This window comes from Falco biarmicus, chromosome 3, assembly GCF_023638135.1.
Source record: "Falco biarmicus isolate bFalBia1 chromosome 3, bFalBia1.pri, whole genome shotgun sequence".
Taxonomy (NCBI): Eukaryota; Metazoa; Chordata; class Aves; order Falconiformes; family Falconidae; genus Falco; species Falco biarmicus.
The window spans coordinates 92,536,979-92,554,316 of NC_079290.1; the positions used below are offsets into that span (position 1 = coordinate 92,536,979).

General features: G+C 50.4%; 1 protein-coding gene across 1 annotated transcript; it reads right to left on the reverse strand.

Annotated features, from left to right (window-relative positions):
* Nucleotides 1-12,961: 12,961 nt before the first annotated feature.
* On the reverse strand, nt 12,962-15,622 carry LOC130146404 (tubulin beta-2 chain). Its single transcript, XM_056332512.1, has 4 exons — nt 15,466-15,622; nt 14,878-14,986; nt 14,466-14,576; nt 12,962-14,257 (listed from the first exon to the last, which is right to left on the reverse strand). Exons 1-4 carry the CDS (start codon nt 15,520-15,522, stop codon nt 13,197-13,199), a joined length of 1,338 nt encoding a protein of 445 aa, XP_056188487.1. The 5' UTR covers nt 15,523-15,622; the 3' UTR covers nt 12,962-13,196.
* Between the last annotated feature and the right edge of the window lie 1,716 nt (nt 15,623-17,338).

The following is a 17,338-nucleotide window of genomic DNA, read 5'->3' on the forward strand; positions in this document are numbered from 1 at the left end:
GCGGGAACGGCGCGGAGCCAATGGGCGCGCAGGGGCGTGGCGTGGCTGCAGCATTGTCTCCCGCAGCGGGGGCGGGGCGGCCCGGCGCGGAGCACCGTGGCCGTGCCCGTGTCTGTGCCCGTGCCCGGGCGGGCCGCCCCGCAGGCGGAGCGCGGCTGGCTGGAGGCGCCTTCGGCCGGTGGGAGAAAGGCCGGAATCGGACGAGGCGTGGCTGAAAGCGCGGGGAAAAAAGCCCAAAACTCCGACCCCCGAGCTGCTCCCTGCGCACCTGTCGGAGCTCGAACACCGCCTTCCCCCGCCTCTCTGCCCCGCAGCAGCAGAGCGTGTGCTGCTGTGCTCTGTTAGCACCCCCGAGCCTGTATTTCTAGCTCAGGCCTGCTTAACGGTGCTTTGATCCGTCGTAACGACAAGAATCGATCACCTTCCCATAGCTCGGGCACCCGAGACAGGCAGGGACGGAGCGGTGCCAGTGGAGCCCGCAGCCGCTGCCCTGTGTGCCATGGTACTGCCAGGCCTCGCTACGTGGGGCTCTGATGCCACGGACACAGCGCTGGAGTGGAACTTCACGCTGCTACTATCTGGGAGCGGTGCAGTGGTGACAGCAGTTTGAACACCCGTAGGAACGGTGGTATCTTTTTCTCTGTAAGTGAAGTTACGCTCTGTCTTACCAGACACCTGCCATGTACCTCGTTTTGGAAGATTTTGGATCCTGCTCCTCGCATGTCTGCTTGTTCCCTTATAGAAATAAACTAAGTACATGGCAGGTGGCTGGGGGAGGAGGGACAGTTCAAGAACGACAGTGAGAACAATATATTTGAACCAACTGAGATACACACCTGTATCTGCACTGCTGCCAAGGAGAATATCCGGAATAATTTTTACCAAGATCTATAATGAATTGTGCAGAAACTATCAAACTTAACTATAAAATGTTAATTCATTCACAGCTGTAAATTTTTCAGTAGTGAAAGTAAGTTTGCCACACAGCTGGCCAAGCTGGCGAGGACAGCTTTACACCAGGACCAGGGGAGGGAGATGGCAATCCACAGCCCAGCGAGGAAGCCTGGAGCAGGTTAGCAAAGAGGATAGGAAATGAGGTGCCTCGTATTCAGCACAGCGGAGCTGGAGGGGGTCCACCTCCAGCACAGTGTGGGAGTGCCAAGGGGACAGCGTGGCAGGGCAAGCTCTCAGGCTTTTCCCGGGAACCAGCAGGCCTGGGTGCCTCTCTGAAGTGCCTCTACACTGATGCACGCAGCATGAGCAACGGACGTGATGAGTTAAGAGACCTGCATGCAGTTGCAGGGCTATGGGTCTCACTGGGATCACAGAGACCTGGTGGGACAGCTCACAGGACTGGAGAGCTGCGATGGGGTCATGCAGGCTTTTTAGGGAGGACAGGCTGGGAAGGTGAGGAAGGGGATTTGCCCTTTGCATGAGAGCAGCAGAAATGCACAGAGCCCTGCCTGGGGGTGGGTGATGAGCCAGCTGGTATCTAAAGGGCCAGGATTAGTGGGCAAACCAATGTGCGCTATGTTATGGTGAGTATCTGCTGAACACCTCCTGATGAAGAAGATCAAAGTAGATAAGACCTTCAGGCAAGAATTCTCACGTTCACAAGCCCTAGTCCTCAGGGAGGGACTCCATCCTCCACAATATTTACTGTAGGCACAACACAACAGGGTACAAGCAATCCAGGAGTTTTGTGGAGTGCATTGGTGATATCTTCCTGACACAGATGATCAAGGAGTCCAAAAGTGAGACACTCTGCTGGACCTGATGCAAGCAAGGAAGAAGTGGTCAGGGTGTGAAGGCTCAGGGCAGCCCTGGATGCAGTGACTGTGAGATGGTGGAGTTGAAAATCCTGATAGAAGGGAACAAGGCAAACTGCAGGATCACAGTTCCCTGGTCTTCAGAAGAGCAGACTTTAGCCTCTCCAGGTATCTGTCTGCAAGAATCCTATGGGAGATGGTCCTGGAGAGAAGAAGAGTCCAGAAGAGCTGCTTGACTTCCAGGAATCATTTCCTCGAGTCTCAAGAATGGTCCATGCCAACAAGCAGAAAATCAAGCAAAGGTGGCAGGAGGCCTGTGTGGATGAACAAGGAGCTCCCTGATTAAACACACATGTGAAAAGGAAGCATTCAGGAGGTGGAAGTAGAGTCAGGTCATCCAGGAGCAGCACAGGGTCACTGTCCTAGTGTGCAGGCTTAGGAAAGTCAAAGCAAAGGATGTGAAGGACAGTGAGAAGGACTTCTACAGGTCTGTCTGCAGCAAAAGGAAGTCTAGGGAAAAATACAGATCCACTACTGAATATGGCAGGGAACATTCAGTGACAAAAGGACATGGAAAAAGCTGAGGTACTCAGTGTCTTCTTCACCTTGTCTCTCACTGTTAAGATTTGCCCTTAGGAATCACAAGGTTTTGAGACCTGTTAGGAAGTCTGGAGCGGTGAAGACTTACTTTTGGTAGAGGAAGATCAGTTTAGGGAACACTTAAATAAATTGAACACACAAAAGTCCGTGGGTCTTGATGAGATCCAGCTCAGTGCCGAGGGAGCTGGCAGATACTATTGTGAGGACACGCTTCATTATCTTTGAAAGGTCTAGCCAATCTTGGAGCTTCTCAGGACTGGAAAAAAAATATGGGTGTCACTGCTAACTTCAGGAAGGGTGGGAAGGGGGATCCGAGGAACTACAGACCAGCCACTTCACCTCAATTCCTAGAAAGATGATGGAATTAATCCTTCTGAAAACCATTTCCAAACATATTCAAGGTCAAGAAGGTGACTGGGAGTAGTCACCATGGATTTACAAAGGGGCAGTCACGCCTGACCAACTTGATAGCCTTCTACAACAAGATGACTGGCTTGGTAGATGAGGGAAGAGCAGTTAACATCATTTATTTTGTGAAGGCTTTAAAACTGTCTCCTATAACATCCCCATAGGCAAATCGTATGAGGTATGGCCTAGATAAATGGACGGCGGAATGGAGTGAAAGCTGGCTGCACTGCCAGGCTGAAGGGCTTGAGATCAGCAATGCAAAGTTCAGAAGCCAGCCACCGGTGTACCCTAGTGATTGATCCTGGAGCCAACACTGTTTAGCTTCTTCATTAATGACTTATGCGCCAAGAAAGTACACCCTCAGCAAGTTTGCTGATGATACCACACTGTGAGGAGTGGCTGATACACCAGAGGGTTGTCCTTCCATGCAGAAGGATCTCGACAGTCTGGAGAAATGGGCTGGCAGGACCCTCATGCAGTTCAACAAGGGGAAGTACAAAGTCCTATACCTGAAGAGGAACAACTGCATGAACCAGTACAGGCTGGATGCCACCCAGATGGAAAGCAGCTTGGCAGAAAAGGACCTGGGGATCCTGGTGGACACCAAGTTGAACATGAGCTATGTGCCCTAGCAGCAAGGGTGTCCAACAGCACACTGGGCTGTATTATTAGGAAGACAGTTACCAGCAGGTCAAGGAAGGGGATATGCTGTGGTGAAACACATAGTGAGTTTTGCGTCAAATTCTAGGCTCCCCAGTACAACAGAGAGATGGACATATTGGAGTGAGTCCAATGAAAGGCCACGAAGGTGGTTAAGGAACTGGAGCATCTGTCATATGAGGAGAGGCTGAGAGCTGGGACTGATTTTCCTGGAGAAGACTCAGGGGAATCTTATCAATGTATATAAACACTTGATGGGAAAGAGTAAGGAAGATGGAGCCATGCTTTTCTCAGTGGTGCCCAGTGACAGGAAGAGAGGCAATGGGCACAAACCAAAATACAAAAAATTACATCTAAACATAAGAAAAAATTTCCTTGCTGTGGCACAGGCTACCCAGAGAGATTGTGGAGTCTCCATTCTTGAAGATATTCAAAGCCCAAGCGCACACAACCCTGATTAACCTGCTCTACTGACCTTTCCAGGCTGAGTAGAAGGCTGGACTAGATGATCTCCAGAGATCCTGGCCAACCTCAGCTATCCTGTAACTGTGTGCAAGGGAGAGAAAGGAGTGGGAGGCTATGTGTGACCAGCAACACCAGACTGATGGTTTGTTGATCTCAGTATCACAGTACACTGTAACATTATATTGCAATTATAACACCTTCAAACCCAGCGGATTTTTGCAAAGGTGAGGTAATAATTAATGTGGTAAATCATTACCGCTATCAAGAAGAAAGGTAACTGCAGCTGGAATGAACAGAGTTGTTTACATATTACTCAGGTTAGCCGTGCTTAACACAGTATAAATTGATGCATAATGTCACCACTTTCACTCAATTTTTTCATCTATGGCAGGAAATACTAGTGGCTAAAGAAGTACCACATATCTTTGCCTGGCATTTGACTGCTGTGTCCTTGGAAAAACTTTGACCGTGCTTTCAAAAGCGGCTCTCAGTTTGCTTCATTGACTTGACTTGCTTATCATCGGTGGCTCTTTTTCGCCCCCCGTGCAGAAACCTCAGCTGCTGTGAAATGTCACAAGCATGGACTGGCTCAAGCTTTACAACATGTGGAATTACATGTGCTGTTATTGCATGTGGCTTTTGCAATCACAAACTATCCAGAGGGCACTGAGATCTTTTCACCAAATTCTCTTGACGTTTGTGTTCCTTATATCCCAGCTGTTGTCGGTATTTTCCTTTGACACATTTCTGCAATACCTAGTCACAGGCAGCTTTTGTTACTGCTTGCACAACTCACACATATACATTTCTACTTGCTATAGGCGTAACTCAACCTTTTGGGCAGCAGCAGTTACATCTTCTCACTACTGGTGGAACTGCAACTCAGGTGCATCTCTGTGGGATCCACCCAGGCATTGAAGTGCTTTTTGGGTGCCAGATTCCTGGCAACCTACAAAGGACCAGCTTGAAGCATTCTGTTTCCCCTCCTGAAGGCAGCTGGATCCTCCCTAAGATGTCTTCTCCCCACATGCACACAGTGGCCTCCTAGGGCTTTATAGTTAAGGATTCTGACCTTTCATTAGGAAACTAATTCTTAGGTGCTATAGCACTGGTTGTAGATCCCCACTGGTTTTGGGGGGATGTAGCTCCAGGTTTTAAAACTGACCACCTAAAGGGAGGTACATGTTTGCACAAATTCCCTCACCTACAGCAATGCTGAACATCCACGAACACACAGCGAAGCAAATTAAACATCTTTATTTGGATGTCAATTCAGAACCCTCCATTCTGGCAAACACTTTAACAGATCTTAGCCATCTGTGACATTTAAATAGGTATGGGAGGTCCCTGTTGTATTTTTTACTATAGCTCCATGAATCCTAAGTGCTCAGCATAGCAAATGGAAGTCACAGCTCTCCCACTCATACAAAGGCAGTGTGTGCGCCCAGGAGCGCCCATGTGCCCCTCGGCAGCCAGAACGGCCAGCAGCACAGCAGCGCACTCCCTGCCTGCGCGGAGCCCTGCCTGCACGGAGCCCTGCCTGCGCCGAGCCCTGCCTGCGCCGAGCCCTGCCTTCCCAGTTGCCAAGGCAACAGTGGAGCCCGGGCAATGGATGCACAAGGGAGGCAACAGGGATCCCACAACATTTTCATGTCTGTCCATAATTTCCCATTGTTCAAAAAAGAATCTCAAATGTAGAAACGCGAGAGCTGCTCAAGGACACAAAACGCCTGCGATGGCTTTATTCTGTTATTTGTGATGGGTGACGTCACCTATTGCTCAGGCGTGTCTATCAGAGACTACATGACTTTGCGCTTTTCTTTTGGTACTCGAATGAGAAGGCTCTGTTCTTTAGCTTATTGTTTGCCTTCTACCTGGTAACTACAATATTCCCCCCTGATGAGGACTGTCTGAGGTCACCTTTGGAACCTGATGCTTAATTACTTGCAACGTGTGTTAAGACAGAAGAATATTTCTGCCAGCCAGAGGGTGGAATAATTGTGAAGGTATTTTTAATTCTAGTAATAAAATACCAAAAAGCAAAATCTATTTTTATTTCAGAATTACAACCCACTGCAGGCACTAGAAGCAATTAAATGCTACAACACTGAGCATGTTTTTATGAATGAGCAAAAGCAGTTTCATTGCAGAGTCCTCTGTACTTGTGTTTATTGCACCTAGGGGCGTTGTGCGTTTGGCCAGGAACAAAAGAGGAGAGAGGATAAGCGTGTGAGAGAACATCATGTTACAGAGCAATTTAGGGCACTGACAATTCTAAAATGACCTGTGCTCCTTTTGAGGGAAGAAAAGGTTCCTTGTTTCTTCAGGAACCTAGTATTTCTTCCACACCGTATGGTTTCTCTTGTGATCTTGGATTATAACATCCAAGAGTCAGGAATTTCTGTGAGTGTGGTTGTGCAGGACAGAGCAAACAGAACTCCACTCACCAGGCTTCCAAAGTTACCATAATAAACATGATCACATGTTGCAAAATGACTCCAGAAAGCGAAAAATATGTTGATCATCATCAGGCAGCAATTTACCGAGAAGAAAGGCAAAACAACGCAGCCTCTCATTATTTCCGCTTGGCACACCAGATGTGATGGGGTAGCAGCCAGATGGCTCCTGCCCCCATCTAGGCTGCATCTACCTTTTAAGATCACTCAGGAGATGAAATACATCTGCTATATCTACGAACTGGGTCCTTCAGTCAAGGGATTACTAAGATTCCAGCATCAATATAAATGAAATGCTGATATCACGTTTTCCAGGGCAGCTTATTTCCTGCACGTCATCGAGAACAAGGTACAGATAGCAACTTTGATCTGCTAGTCACCGTTTCTTTTGTTCCTTAGCCCCCTTCCTCTATCTTGCAATCTGATAGTTCCTTGTAACTCAAACTGACACTGAGCAAACTCTAAACTTCAGCTTGTGATGTCTGCTAAGAGATGCAGTAGTTTGTGGTGGGAGTCAACGTACACTGTTTAAAATTGCTGGGATTCTCTGCAGGGGTTCAGGGGGCTGTCACACTAGGTGGCTGAATCGACTCAACATCTTGCTCTGTTCTCTGCTGCTTCCAGCTGCCTACCTTTTCCTCCTTTGCACCAGCTCTCCCTCTGGCACACTCCCTAATCCAAGAAAGAACTTCTTCCCCACCCCCAGTTTACTGTCCCTAACTGTGGAGTTCAGGGAGCTGGACTGACGGGTAGAGGGGTCAGACATGCCCTGAAGCTGCCTAAAGGAAATAACATGGAGGTAGCACCTGAAGTGGGGCAAGGGGAACATCCTTTTTAGGAGCTGGAGGATACAGAATCAGGCCAGCCCATGGAAGTGGGAGTTTTCTTGATGCCCTGGAAACCTCTAATCCAAGCTTGCTTTTTCTCCCTGCCTGCTAGGGTGGAGCTGGAGTCATAGTTGGATTTTCCAAAAACCAGCCATACAATTAATTTATTAATTATAAGACCAGCCTTATGCTGGATGCAGAGAAGCAGACTGTAAGAAGTCAATGTCTGAATTTCATTTAATGTTGGTAAGGCTTGTTGTGAGACCATTTGAATTCTGCTTGAGAACCCTGTTTACTCACTATGAAGGCAGGCAGTATCTTTCTATTACATTCGCAGAAAACATGGAAACATTTTTCAGTGCAAAACAACAGAGAACTGTTTACTGAGCAAGCTACACAGCCTCTGCCAGGGTAGCCATTTCATCCTCTGTAGCAAATGTTTTCACATTCTGCTTAAGCTGGATTATTATTAACGTTTCTCTTTGCAATGATGGAGGCATTCTTGCTAAAAAGCAAATAAAATATGCCCTAAACTTACCAAGGAAGCCAAGTGAGAAAAATAATCTGATTATAAAAGATAGGATATGGATAAATTGAGACCAGTTAGAAAATCTCTACCCTACAAGAATCAAACATCAGTAAACAAGAATTTAACAAAGCTAACTTGATTTCCTCCTTTACGAGTGGAATTCTGCCCTTAAGGGAAAAACGACTTTGAGCGGGGAGGAGGGAATGACCTACTCTTAAGTTATTTCTTTTTTGCCTAGCCACTGTAAATACATAGCCTTCTTATACACATACTTCATAAAGACACAATTTTTCTGTCTGGCAGATTCACAATTAAAATACTTGACAATAAGATTGAAGCTAGGTACAGGGAATCGGTTTGCTTCTTGTTAAATTACTCAGGGAGAGCAAAGAGTTGTCACCTGCGCTGTATCCTTTGCTGGCAGGATGGCTGGGGTGGGGAAGGGGGCCAGGCTTTCACAGTTGTGTCCCCACCTAATACCCTCCCTGCACCTCAGTTTCAAATGCTCAGAGGGCTCCAGCTGGACAAGTGTCCAGTAGAGTCAGGGCCAAGAAATGTCTTTTTCCAAAATGCATTATGAGGCATTTTCCTGTGACCAAATGCTTCCATTTTGCATTTTCATGTAGAAAAGCTAAAGATAACAACCATCTAAAATGGAAGTATCTGAGATCCAACAGTGTGCTCTTTCCCATCTTGCTAAATAACAGACTAGGACAATTGTCGGGAGTACCAAAAGGCAGGTGCTCAATGTGAATGAATTTTGGATTGGAAGGGGGAAAATTCTCAAAAACCTCCTTTTTTTTTTTAGTCACATACAAGATCAGATCTTAATAATTATTTATAAAGGTTTATTTTGAGTTGAAGAAAGTGGCGGGGGAAAATAACCTTACTTGGATTACCTCAGGCACATATAACACATCAAAAGAATCACAAGCTTTGTTCTGTGGAAGCATAGAAGCCACTGAAAACTACATGGGAAAAACACTGAAAAAGACTGGGAAGAGGATTATTTGTAAATGAGAGAACAGAGCCTCCCCTGCAATGAGCAGGTTCAGGGAAACAGTGTCACCTGTAGCTCCTACACAAGCTACCGCATCTGAACAGCCCCTCCAAGTACACATCCATTACGCTTTAGCGTGGAACAGAAAAGTAGAATAACATCCTGGGGAGAAAGGATGTATACCAAATATAGGGGTCAGTCACATGATTTCTCCAGAGAGGATTTTATCTTCTCATAGCTTTAGCCAACACAAATATTAGGCCTGATTAAATAGAAAGCAATAATTGAAGCACCTCCCACTGTGAAACATTCTCCCATCCTGTAAAACAGAATTTAATATACTTTAACAGCACTTCTTAAAAACGTAGTAAAAAACAACAAGGTGTGGGTGGTTGTTTTGTTTGGGGTTTGGTTGTTGGGGTTTTTTTTGAAAGTGATTTCAGTGGAACCACCAATAAACTTGCCCTACTAAACCCACTACTGAAGTTCATCTTGGTCTTACACGTAACTTTGCTACAAGGCTTACAAGAAGGGGCAAAGGATAAAGGAAGCAGGGCAAGAACTCTTTCTGGTGCAGAGTATTGCTAGATGCACGGGCTGTTTGTGGTGAGGTAAGAAAAACTTGTCCCTCTTGCACCACTCTGCCACGGTCCCTCTGGGTACCAGAGCTGTGTTTTGCAGTAGGGCATTGCAGCACTGTCCCATAGGGACTCTGTCGGTCCATCACAGCTTCTTTAAGCACATAGTATTTGCACAGATACCTAGAAGGACCTACTAGCACCATACTATTTGCTACAATTTGAAGTATGTAGCATGAGCAGATTTCCCTGCACAGAAGATTAGGGGTTTGCCCCATTTTTGCAGAGAGCTTGCTGGAAAAGAAACCAAAGATCTGGATTCTCTTCTTTCTTCAGGTTATAAATCCCATTAGTACTTTGGTTTACCATGTTCTTTACCTCACACCTTCTGGAAAGATACACCTATCAGCAAGATGGGCCTCAGCTTTGATTTTTCGATTATCACATCACTGAGACCATTTTCTGTTTAACACAACCCAATTTCTGATATATATGGAAACCTCACAGATGTTGGTAAGGGGAGAATTGTTATTGCTCTCACTCAACAGACTGGAAAACATCTGTTGGAAAACAGATGTAGGCCTACGTTTTCAACAGATATTTAAATGTTTTGAAGAACCAGACTATATATTGGACCATCCTTTCACAACTGTTGGTATAAGGCCTTAGGCTGAGGTCCTGTAACTAAACAGGGAAGGGAAATTAGAGATGGTATCTCAGTGTTAACATACCTCATTCCATTTCAATTTAAATTAAACCTACATAGCACCTAGCTGCTTTTACAGCCTTAACCTTACTTTCTGGCATTTACCAACAGACAAACATTGAATTGTTTGCCTTGGTCAAGACATTCCACTAATGCAATTAAAAATGCCACACATTGAATAAAGGAAACAAAACAAAAAAAGTATTCCTTTTCCCAACACCATCAGCTCTAACTGTCAACAGAACAGAATGCTTCCCCGCAGGCCGCTGTTGATATGTTGAAACAATAATATATTGCTCGATACTATTAACTTCTTTCTCAATACAAATGAACCATTGTATGTGGCCTAAGCCGCACACTGCTAAGTCTTACTATCTATCCTCATTTCTTCCAGACAGGACGCCTCACGCAAGACCTTTGGGGTTAGAGGTGCTGCTCATCACACGGCCAAATACAAATCAACACCCAGTAGAGGTTAAGGCAGCCGAGTTATCTAATCCTGAAATCCTTTCAGTGGTTTTGCTTTCTTTGTGAAACAGCGAAAATGCAACCACCAGCACTTGCTAAGACATCTGTTTGTTGTTTAGCACACAGCAGCCAATCTCCAGTTTTTATAGCGAATGGTCTCCTGGGTGATAGATACAGCTAAATCTCAAAGATCCAGCAGAAGAAAATAGTACTGCAGCCCCCAGGCACAGTGTGAGACTCATCCTCCCTTATAGCTGGTTTACTGTTCCATCCAAGGAGGTTTGAACCTTCCGTCTAAGCCTTCCAGTATCCCCTTTTCCTACATTTCCCTCAACTCCTACTGGAATGGTTTATTTCTTTATTTATTTTAATGATTATGACTGGCAAATAGGCTGTGTAGGATTTATGAAAGGACATGTTTCTGTCTAGAGTATCTTTATTTATGGTTTCTCTTCCTCTAGATAAAACCGAATACAAACAACAGCAAGCAATGTAGGATGGTGTCCTACTTCTAGTAAGGGAGCTGTACTGAAATGTGTCACTTGGGTAGCTATATTTAAGGGTTAGCTAGAGTGTAATTACACTAAGAATTAGAAGCTAGACATGCTGAACACCACTGAAACCTGCTACGCTCCCACAGTGGAAAGGATGATCTTTACTATCAAAAAACAGTTTCTCATCTTTTAGTTAAAACTTTGTTTAAATTCATTTGCTGGCTCCCCTTCTCAGCTTTACAAAGCTATATGATAAACAGTTTCAAGTACAACCCAACTAGGTAATTTCAAGGGAAGGTTACTCGGGCAACCAGATAAGCTGTTCTTTCCCCAAAGGCCTGAGGCAGCATGCATTAACTCAGTTACTAAAACAACCTTGGTTTGTTTAATGCTTAATCCAAGAACTGCTCAAATACTAAGAAATACAAGTACTAGTGGACATATATAAACTCATATTAGTTTACTGACAGTTCAGGCAGTTTAAGTGCTTCTTGCCCCTCTTTACAGGGTGTACACCAGAAATCAAGCACGTGGATGATGGATGAAAGAAAAGCTTTAGCAAGTGCCAGCTGTCCTGCACGCCAGGTTAACAGGCCCGTCAGCAGGGCAGCATCCACAGGCAGTGGAGTCAATTAACAGAGCCAAAACAGGCAAGATATTAGCCATGCACAGCATCTCCATTTTAAGCCTTTTTTCCAGTAATGCCTGGCAAGCATTTCATTAAAGGACCACAACGGAGGTTGCATACATGTGGATACCAGCTCTGTCAGAGCAGTAAGGACCACAGTAACTGTAGCACTGGTAGCAGTTCTCAAAGCACAGTTCTCTTTTGGCACAGCACTCCCCTAAGTGGTGCTTGGGTGAACAAGGGACTAAGCTTACACATTGGGTAACTGCTACACTCCATGAAGGATTTTACTCTTGTTTTGTACGAGTACAGAAAGTCTCACAGAGCCTAGAACTACCGACAACTGCATTGTAGGCTCACACAGGATTCTTACATCCTTTAAGCATATGGCAACTTAAGTCCCCCCTCCCTCATTGTAAAGAATCCATACTTACCTTCACAAAGACATACAACAGGGTGCTGCTGCACTGCTCTCACCTCCCTGGGTAGAGGTCTGGCTCCTGCTGCAGGGATCAAGAGCATCAAACAGCTGCCCTGCAAATGCATAACCTGGGATGCTGGAAACTGCTATTGTCAGGGTATCTACGACTACTCCAAGACAGTATGTATGCTTGAGCAGCCTTTAAGCCATGTAATCTAGAAATATGCTCATCACCTTGTCTCCTATAAAAGGAGACAATTGCCCTGAAGAATCAATCCCTTTACAGTTAAGGGCAGCTTAATGGCTGTTTTTGAGAAACAATAATTTTATGCCCAAATAGAGGTGCAGGTTCTTAACCAAGTCCTCAAGTTGTCTGCTAGTACACAGCTATGCTTCCCTGCATGGACTTTTTATATTTAGAGAGGAGGGCTGCAGGAAGATAGGTCAGCTCAGGATCAAGTCAAATCACAAGCAGCCACCCATATGCTATATAGGTGCCACACACGGATACTATGGGTACCATGTACTTGTTCCAGGCCTTGGGACAAGGAAGAGCTGCTGAATGGCAGTGGAGAAGCCTGCAGCTATCCCATCAAATCTGTTTTGACAGCTTGTAATGTGGAATTCAATACCTTCTCACAGACCTCACTAGCATGTATGTCCATAAATAGGAGTTGCAGAATTCTCAAGTGCAGTGTCTTGTTTCTATTAGCTAAGGCAGCTTTCTCCCCAACAATAGAGCTGTCAGACACAGGAGTGAACCAACGGTTTCCATAAATTGCTACCATCTTCAACTGCAGTTTCCCCATACCGCTAAATTCACAGGCTGAGAAATGTTGATTTATTGAGTTTAAACTTTCACTGAGGTTAAGGAATAAACTGAGAAGCAAAGCTACAGAAAACTACACGAGTTATTTTCTTAATCTAGAGAGAAAAAAGGCAGAGGAGACAGTTTAGGACACAAAAAGCCTTTATGTTTGAGAAGTTAACCATTTCAACAGAAGACTCTGAAGTATTTTTTTTGCAACTACTGTTACATTGGACAGTCAAGGATACAAAACTGCTGACAGAAGCAACAGTGGAGAGCACCAAATTAAGAAAATGCATGCTTCAGCACAACTGCACAGATTCCTCCTCAATGAACACTTGCCTGCTCAGACTATACTTAACTCCTACCCATTTCAACTTTACGCCTCATCTTCCTCCCCCTCCTCTTCAAACTCCCCCTGCTCATCAGCAGTGGCATCCTGGTATTGCTGGTATTCGGAGACGAGGTCATTCATGTTGCTCTCTGCCTCCGTAAACTCCATTTCATCCATGCCCTCGCCGGTGTACCAGTGCAAGAAAGCCTTGCGCCGGAACATGGCCGTGAACTGCTCCGAGATCCTCTTGAAGAGCTCCTGAATAGCCGTGCTGTTGCCAATGAAGGTGGCAGACATCTTGAGGCCACGTGGGGGGATGTCGCAGACTGCCGTCTTCACGTTGTTGGGGATCCACTCCACAAAGTAGCTGCTGTTCTTGTTCTGCACATTGAGCATCTGCTCGTCCACCTCCTTCATGGACATGCGGCCACGGAAGATGGCGGCCACCGTCAGGTAGCGGCCGTGGCGGGGGTCGCAGGCGGCCATCATGTTCTTGGAGTCGAACATCTGCTGCGTCAGCTCGGGCACCGTCAGGGCTCGGTACTGCTGGCTGCCGCGGCTGGTCAGAGGGGCAAAGCCCGGCATGAAGAAGTGCAGCCGGGGGAAAGGCACCATGTTGACCGCCAGCTTGCGCAGGTCGGCATTCAGCTGGCCGGGGAAGCGAAGGCAGGTGGTCACACCGCTCATGGTGGCCGACACCAGGTGGTTGAGGTCCCCGTACGTGGGAGTGGTCAGCTTCAGGGTGCGGAAGCAAATGTCATACAGGGCCTCGTTGTCAATGCAGTAGGTCTCATCCGTGTTCTCCACCAGCTGGTGCACAGAGAGGGTGGCATTGTAGGGCTCCACCACCGTGTCCGACACCTTGGGGGAAGGCATGACGCTGAAGGTGTTCATGATGCGGTCGGGGTACTCCTCCCGGATCTTGCTGATGAGGAGGGTGCCCATCCCAGAGCCCGTGCCACCACCCAGCGAGTGGGTCAGCTGGAAGCCCTGCAGGCAGTCGCAGCTCTCCGACTCCTTCCTCACCACATCCAGGACAGAGTCCACCAGCTCAGCACCTTCCGTGTAGTGCCCCTTGGCCCAGTTGTTGCCAGCCCCACTCTGACCTACGGGGCAGACCAAGAGCAAGGTGCCACATTAGTGCCCCACCAAGGGACACAGGTGATGCCACCTCCCCCACCCCACGGGCTTCACCCCTCACCTCCACCCCCACTCCGCTATTGGGATTCACATCCCCCAGGGTCACTTGCATGCTCGCACCAGGTCTCTCCTGGGCGGAGCTCCCGCTTTGGGACTCCTCCATCCCACACTCACCAAAGACAAAGTTGTCGGGACGGAAGATCTGTCCAAAGGGGCCGGAGCGCACAGAGTCCATCGTGCCAGGCTCCAGGTCCACCAGGATGGCACGTGGGACATACTTGTTACCTGTGGGGGAAACCAGTGCCAGTGTTACAGCCCCGCAGGCAGCAGCCAGTGCCACAGGAGCCCCAGTGTGCTCCCTTCACCTCCCAGTTTGCTGCCTAGGACATGGCAGGCGAGGGAATGTGGATAGAGGCATTTTGGGCTGGGAATACAAAGGAACCATTGAAGCACCACTGGGGCAGCACCCACTGCAGGGACGGACGGCGGGGGCACGGGCAGCACGGTGGGATGTGCTGGGGGCGCCCCTGCACACCCACCCACCCCGCAGCACCGGGCCGGGGGGCTCATCGCAGAGCGGCATTACCGGTGGCTTCGTTGTAGTAGACGTTGATCCTCTCCAGCTGCAGGTCACTGTCCCCGTGGTAGCTGCCCGTAGGGTCGATGCCATGCTCATCACTGATGACCTCCCAGAACTGCGGGGACAGGGCGGGAGGGGTCAGCGCCACCACGCCCCGCCCGCGCCCCCTGGCCGAAGCCCCGCGACGTGGCACGCGGGGATTCGCCGCGCGTGGGGGCGGCCCCCGCCAGACGCGGCCACTACCGCGCCCCTCCCCCCCCTCACACCGACGGGAGGGGTGTGGCACCGGCTCGGCGCCCCCTTCCCCCGCCCGCCCGGACCCCTGCAGCCCACGGGGGGCGGGCAGACGGCAGAGCTGCCCCCCCCCACCCAAGGGGCACCTCGCACACGCCACGGGAGCCCCCCCGAGAGCCAACAGCCCCGCGCGCACCCCCCGCACCGGAGGGGCGAGCCCGGCGGTGCCCTGCAGCGGGAAGAGGGGTCGTGCCCCCCCAGCTGCGCCCTGCCCGGGACACGCGGAGCCCGGCTGAGCGAGCACGGCACCGCCCCGCAGCCCCGGGCAGGCGACCCGCGGCGACCCGCACCGGCCCGTACCTTGGCGCCGATCTGGTTGCCGCACTGCCCGGCCTGGATGTGCACGATCTCACGCATGGTGACGGTGTCCGACGCTGCTGCCGACGCTGCTGCCGCTGCCGCCTTCTCCGCCCGCTCCCGCACTCGCCGCTGCGGCGGCCGCGCCCCACGCCGCCCCTTAAATGGGGCGCCGCGCCCCGCCCCGCCGGTGACGTCATGCGGGAACGGCGCGGAGCCAATGGGCGCGCAGGGGCGTGGCGTGGCTGCAGCATTGTCTCCCGCAGCGGGGGCGGGGCGGGGCGGGGCTGGGGCGGGGCTAGCGGGGAGCGGCTGCGGGGCACCGGCACCGCCGCCGGCCGCCGCCCCGGTTCGTCGCTGACAGCGGGGACAAAGGCGCGGAGCACCGCGGCGGGTGTCCGTCCTGGGCCGCCCCGCGTACGAACCGGCTCTGCCACCGCGCTGCTGGCAGCCGCCGTCCTTCCGCCCTCCCGCGGCCGCCGCAGCCTTTTGTTCCCCCAGACAGTCACAGCTTCCCTGCCGCAGCAGCGGGCGTTGCCGCCGCGGGGAGGGGGAGCCCCCGCCCCTCGCCGGTGCTGCCGTTCGCACGGCGCCGGCGGGAGAGACACCTCCCCACGGGGGCACCGCGCACCCACCAGCAGCACCCCGTGCCGTTAACGCCCGCATCAGCGGTCAGGAGCCCCGCGCCCTGACCCGGTTCATCCGTCTCCGGCAGGACACGCGTGGGCTTCCCCGCAGCACGGGCTGTGCCGTATGACCTCTCGTCCGCCTCCCCTGCCCTGTACCCCGCCGTGCCCCGAGCGAGCCGTGCTCGCCGCTCCCCCGGTGGCGGGCTCAGCTGTCCTTCCCCTCCCGTCAAGGGCGGGTGTCTCTCCCTCGGCTGAGCCGGGGGCCGCTCCCTGGCAAAGCCACCGGCTCCCGCGGTCCCCCGCCCGGCTAAGGGCAGCAGCCACCAGCCACCCTCGGCCAGACAATAGACAACGTGGGTGCTGCTTCATGGGGCTGGGGGCGCGGGGGGAGGGTGTTTTCCCTTAGCTCGGCAGCAATGGGGTCTTGCACCTCGCTGACGGATGAAGAAAGGAGCTGAAAAGGGGGGGGGGGGGGGGGGGCAAGGGAGGGCTGGACGTGTGCGCCCCTGAGGTGCTTTCCCCAGTTTATTTTCCAGCATCCCGGTGTGGCACTGCGGGCGGTACAACGGCACACGCCCACGCCGCCGGAGAGGAGGAGGTCGGGGGGGTCGGGGGGGGGAAGCACCGAGGGGCGGCACGGTCCGCTCCGCGCCCGGTGCCCGTCGGTGCGGTCAGCGCGGCGTGTGGCTCCCCGTGGGGGGCGCCTGCTTCCCCACACGGTTTGTGCGGCGGTGAGGGGGTGCGGGGCCCCCCGGGGGGCTGCCCGGAGCCCCGGTAACCGCGGGCAGGCTCCCCGCGGCCAGCGCCAGGCGGAACTCCGCCAAACCCGGGTTTAGTAACACACTAGACGAAGGCTACAACAGCTCTTCTAGAGGTGCAGCTAAAGAGTTCATCACCATTCCCGATCCGTATTTCTTCCATACACTCTTTCCTTTGTTCTACCCATGTGCCGATCCCCCTAATCTTTCTAACCTCGTTTATGCAGATGGATAACCCTGCCTATGGATCACTCTAGATCTGGTTTTACATTCTGCCAAGGTAATCTGCAGAACAAACCGGTTTCCTCTGATTGATATGCCAAAGCATCCACACCTTTCTTTTGTTCATCTTACAGGGAGAAGGCATCCCGGTTCCAAAAGGGGATGCTGCAAAAGGCAGCCTCAGGTTTGTCTCTTCAACAATGATTGTGAGAAATATAAATCACATCACTTGCACTCCCTGTGAAATCTGTTTTTACTGGCCTAAGC

What these genes read in the sequence shown, in the direction of transcription:
- LOC130146404 (XM_056332512.1), bottom strand. Translation starts at nt 15,522, where the DNA reads ATGCGTGAGATCGTGCACATCCAGGCCGGGCAGTGCGGCAACCAGATC. An exon ending in GCAACCAGATCGGCGCCAAG is followed by an intron (nt 14,987 to 15,465) that starts GTACGGGCCGGT and finishes CTGTCCCCGCAG; the next exon opens with TTCTGGGAGGTCATCAGTGA. An exon ending in TCCCGACAACTTTGTCTTTG is followed by an intron (nt 14,258 to 14,465) that starts GTGAGTGTGGGA and finishes TCTGCCCCGTAG; the next exon opens with GTCAGAGTGGGGCTGGCAAC.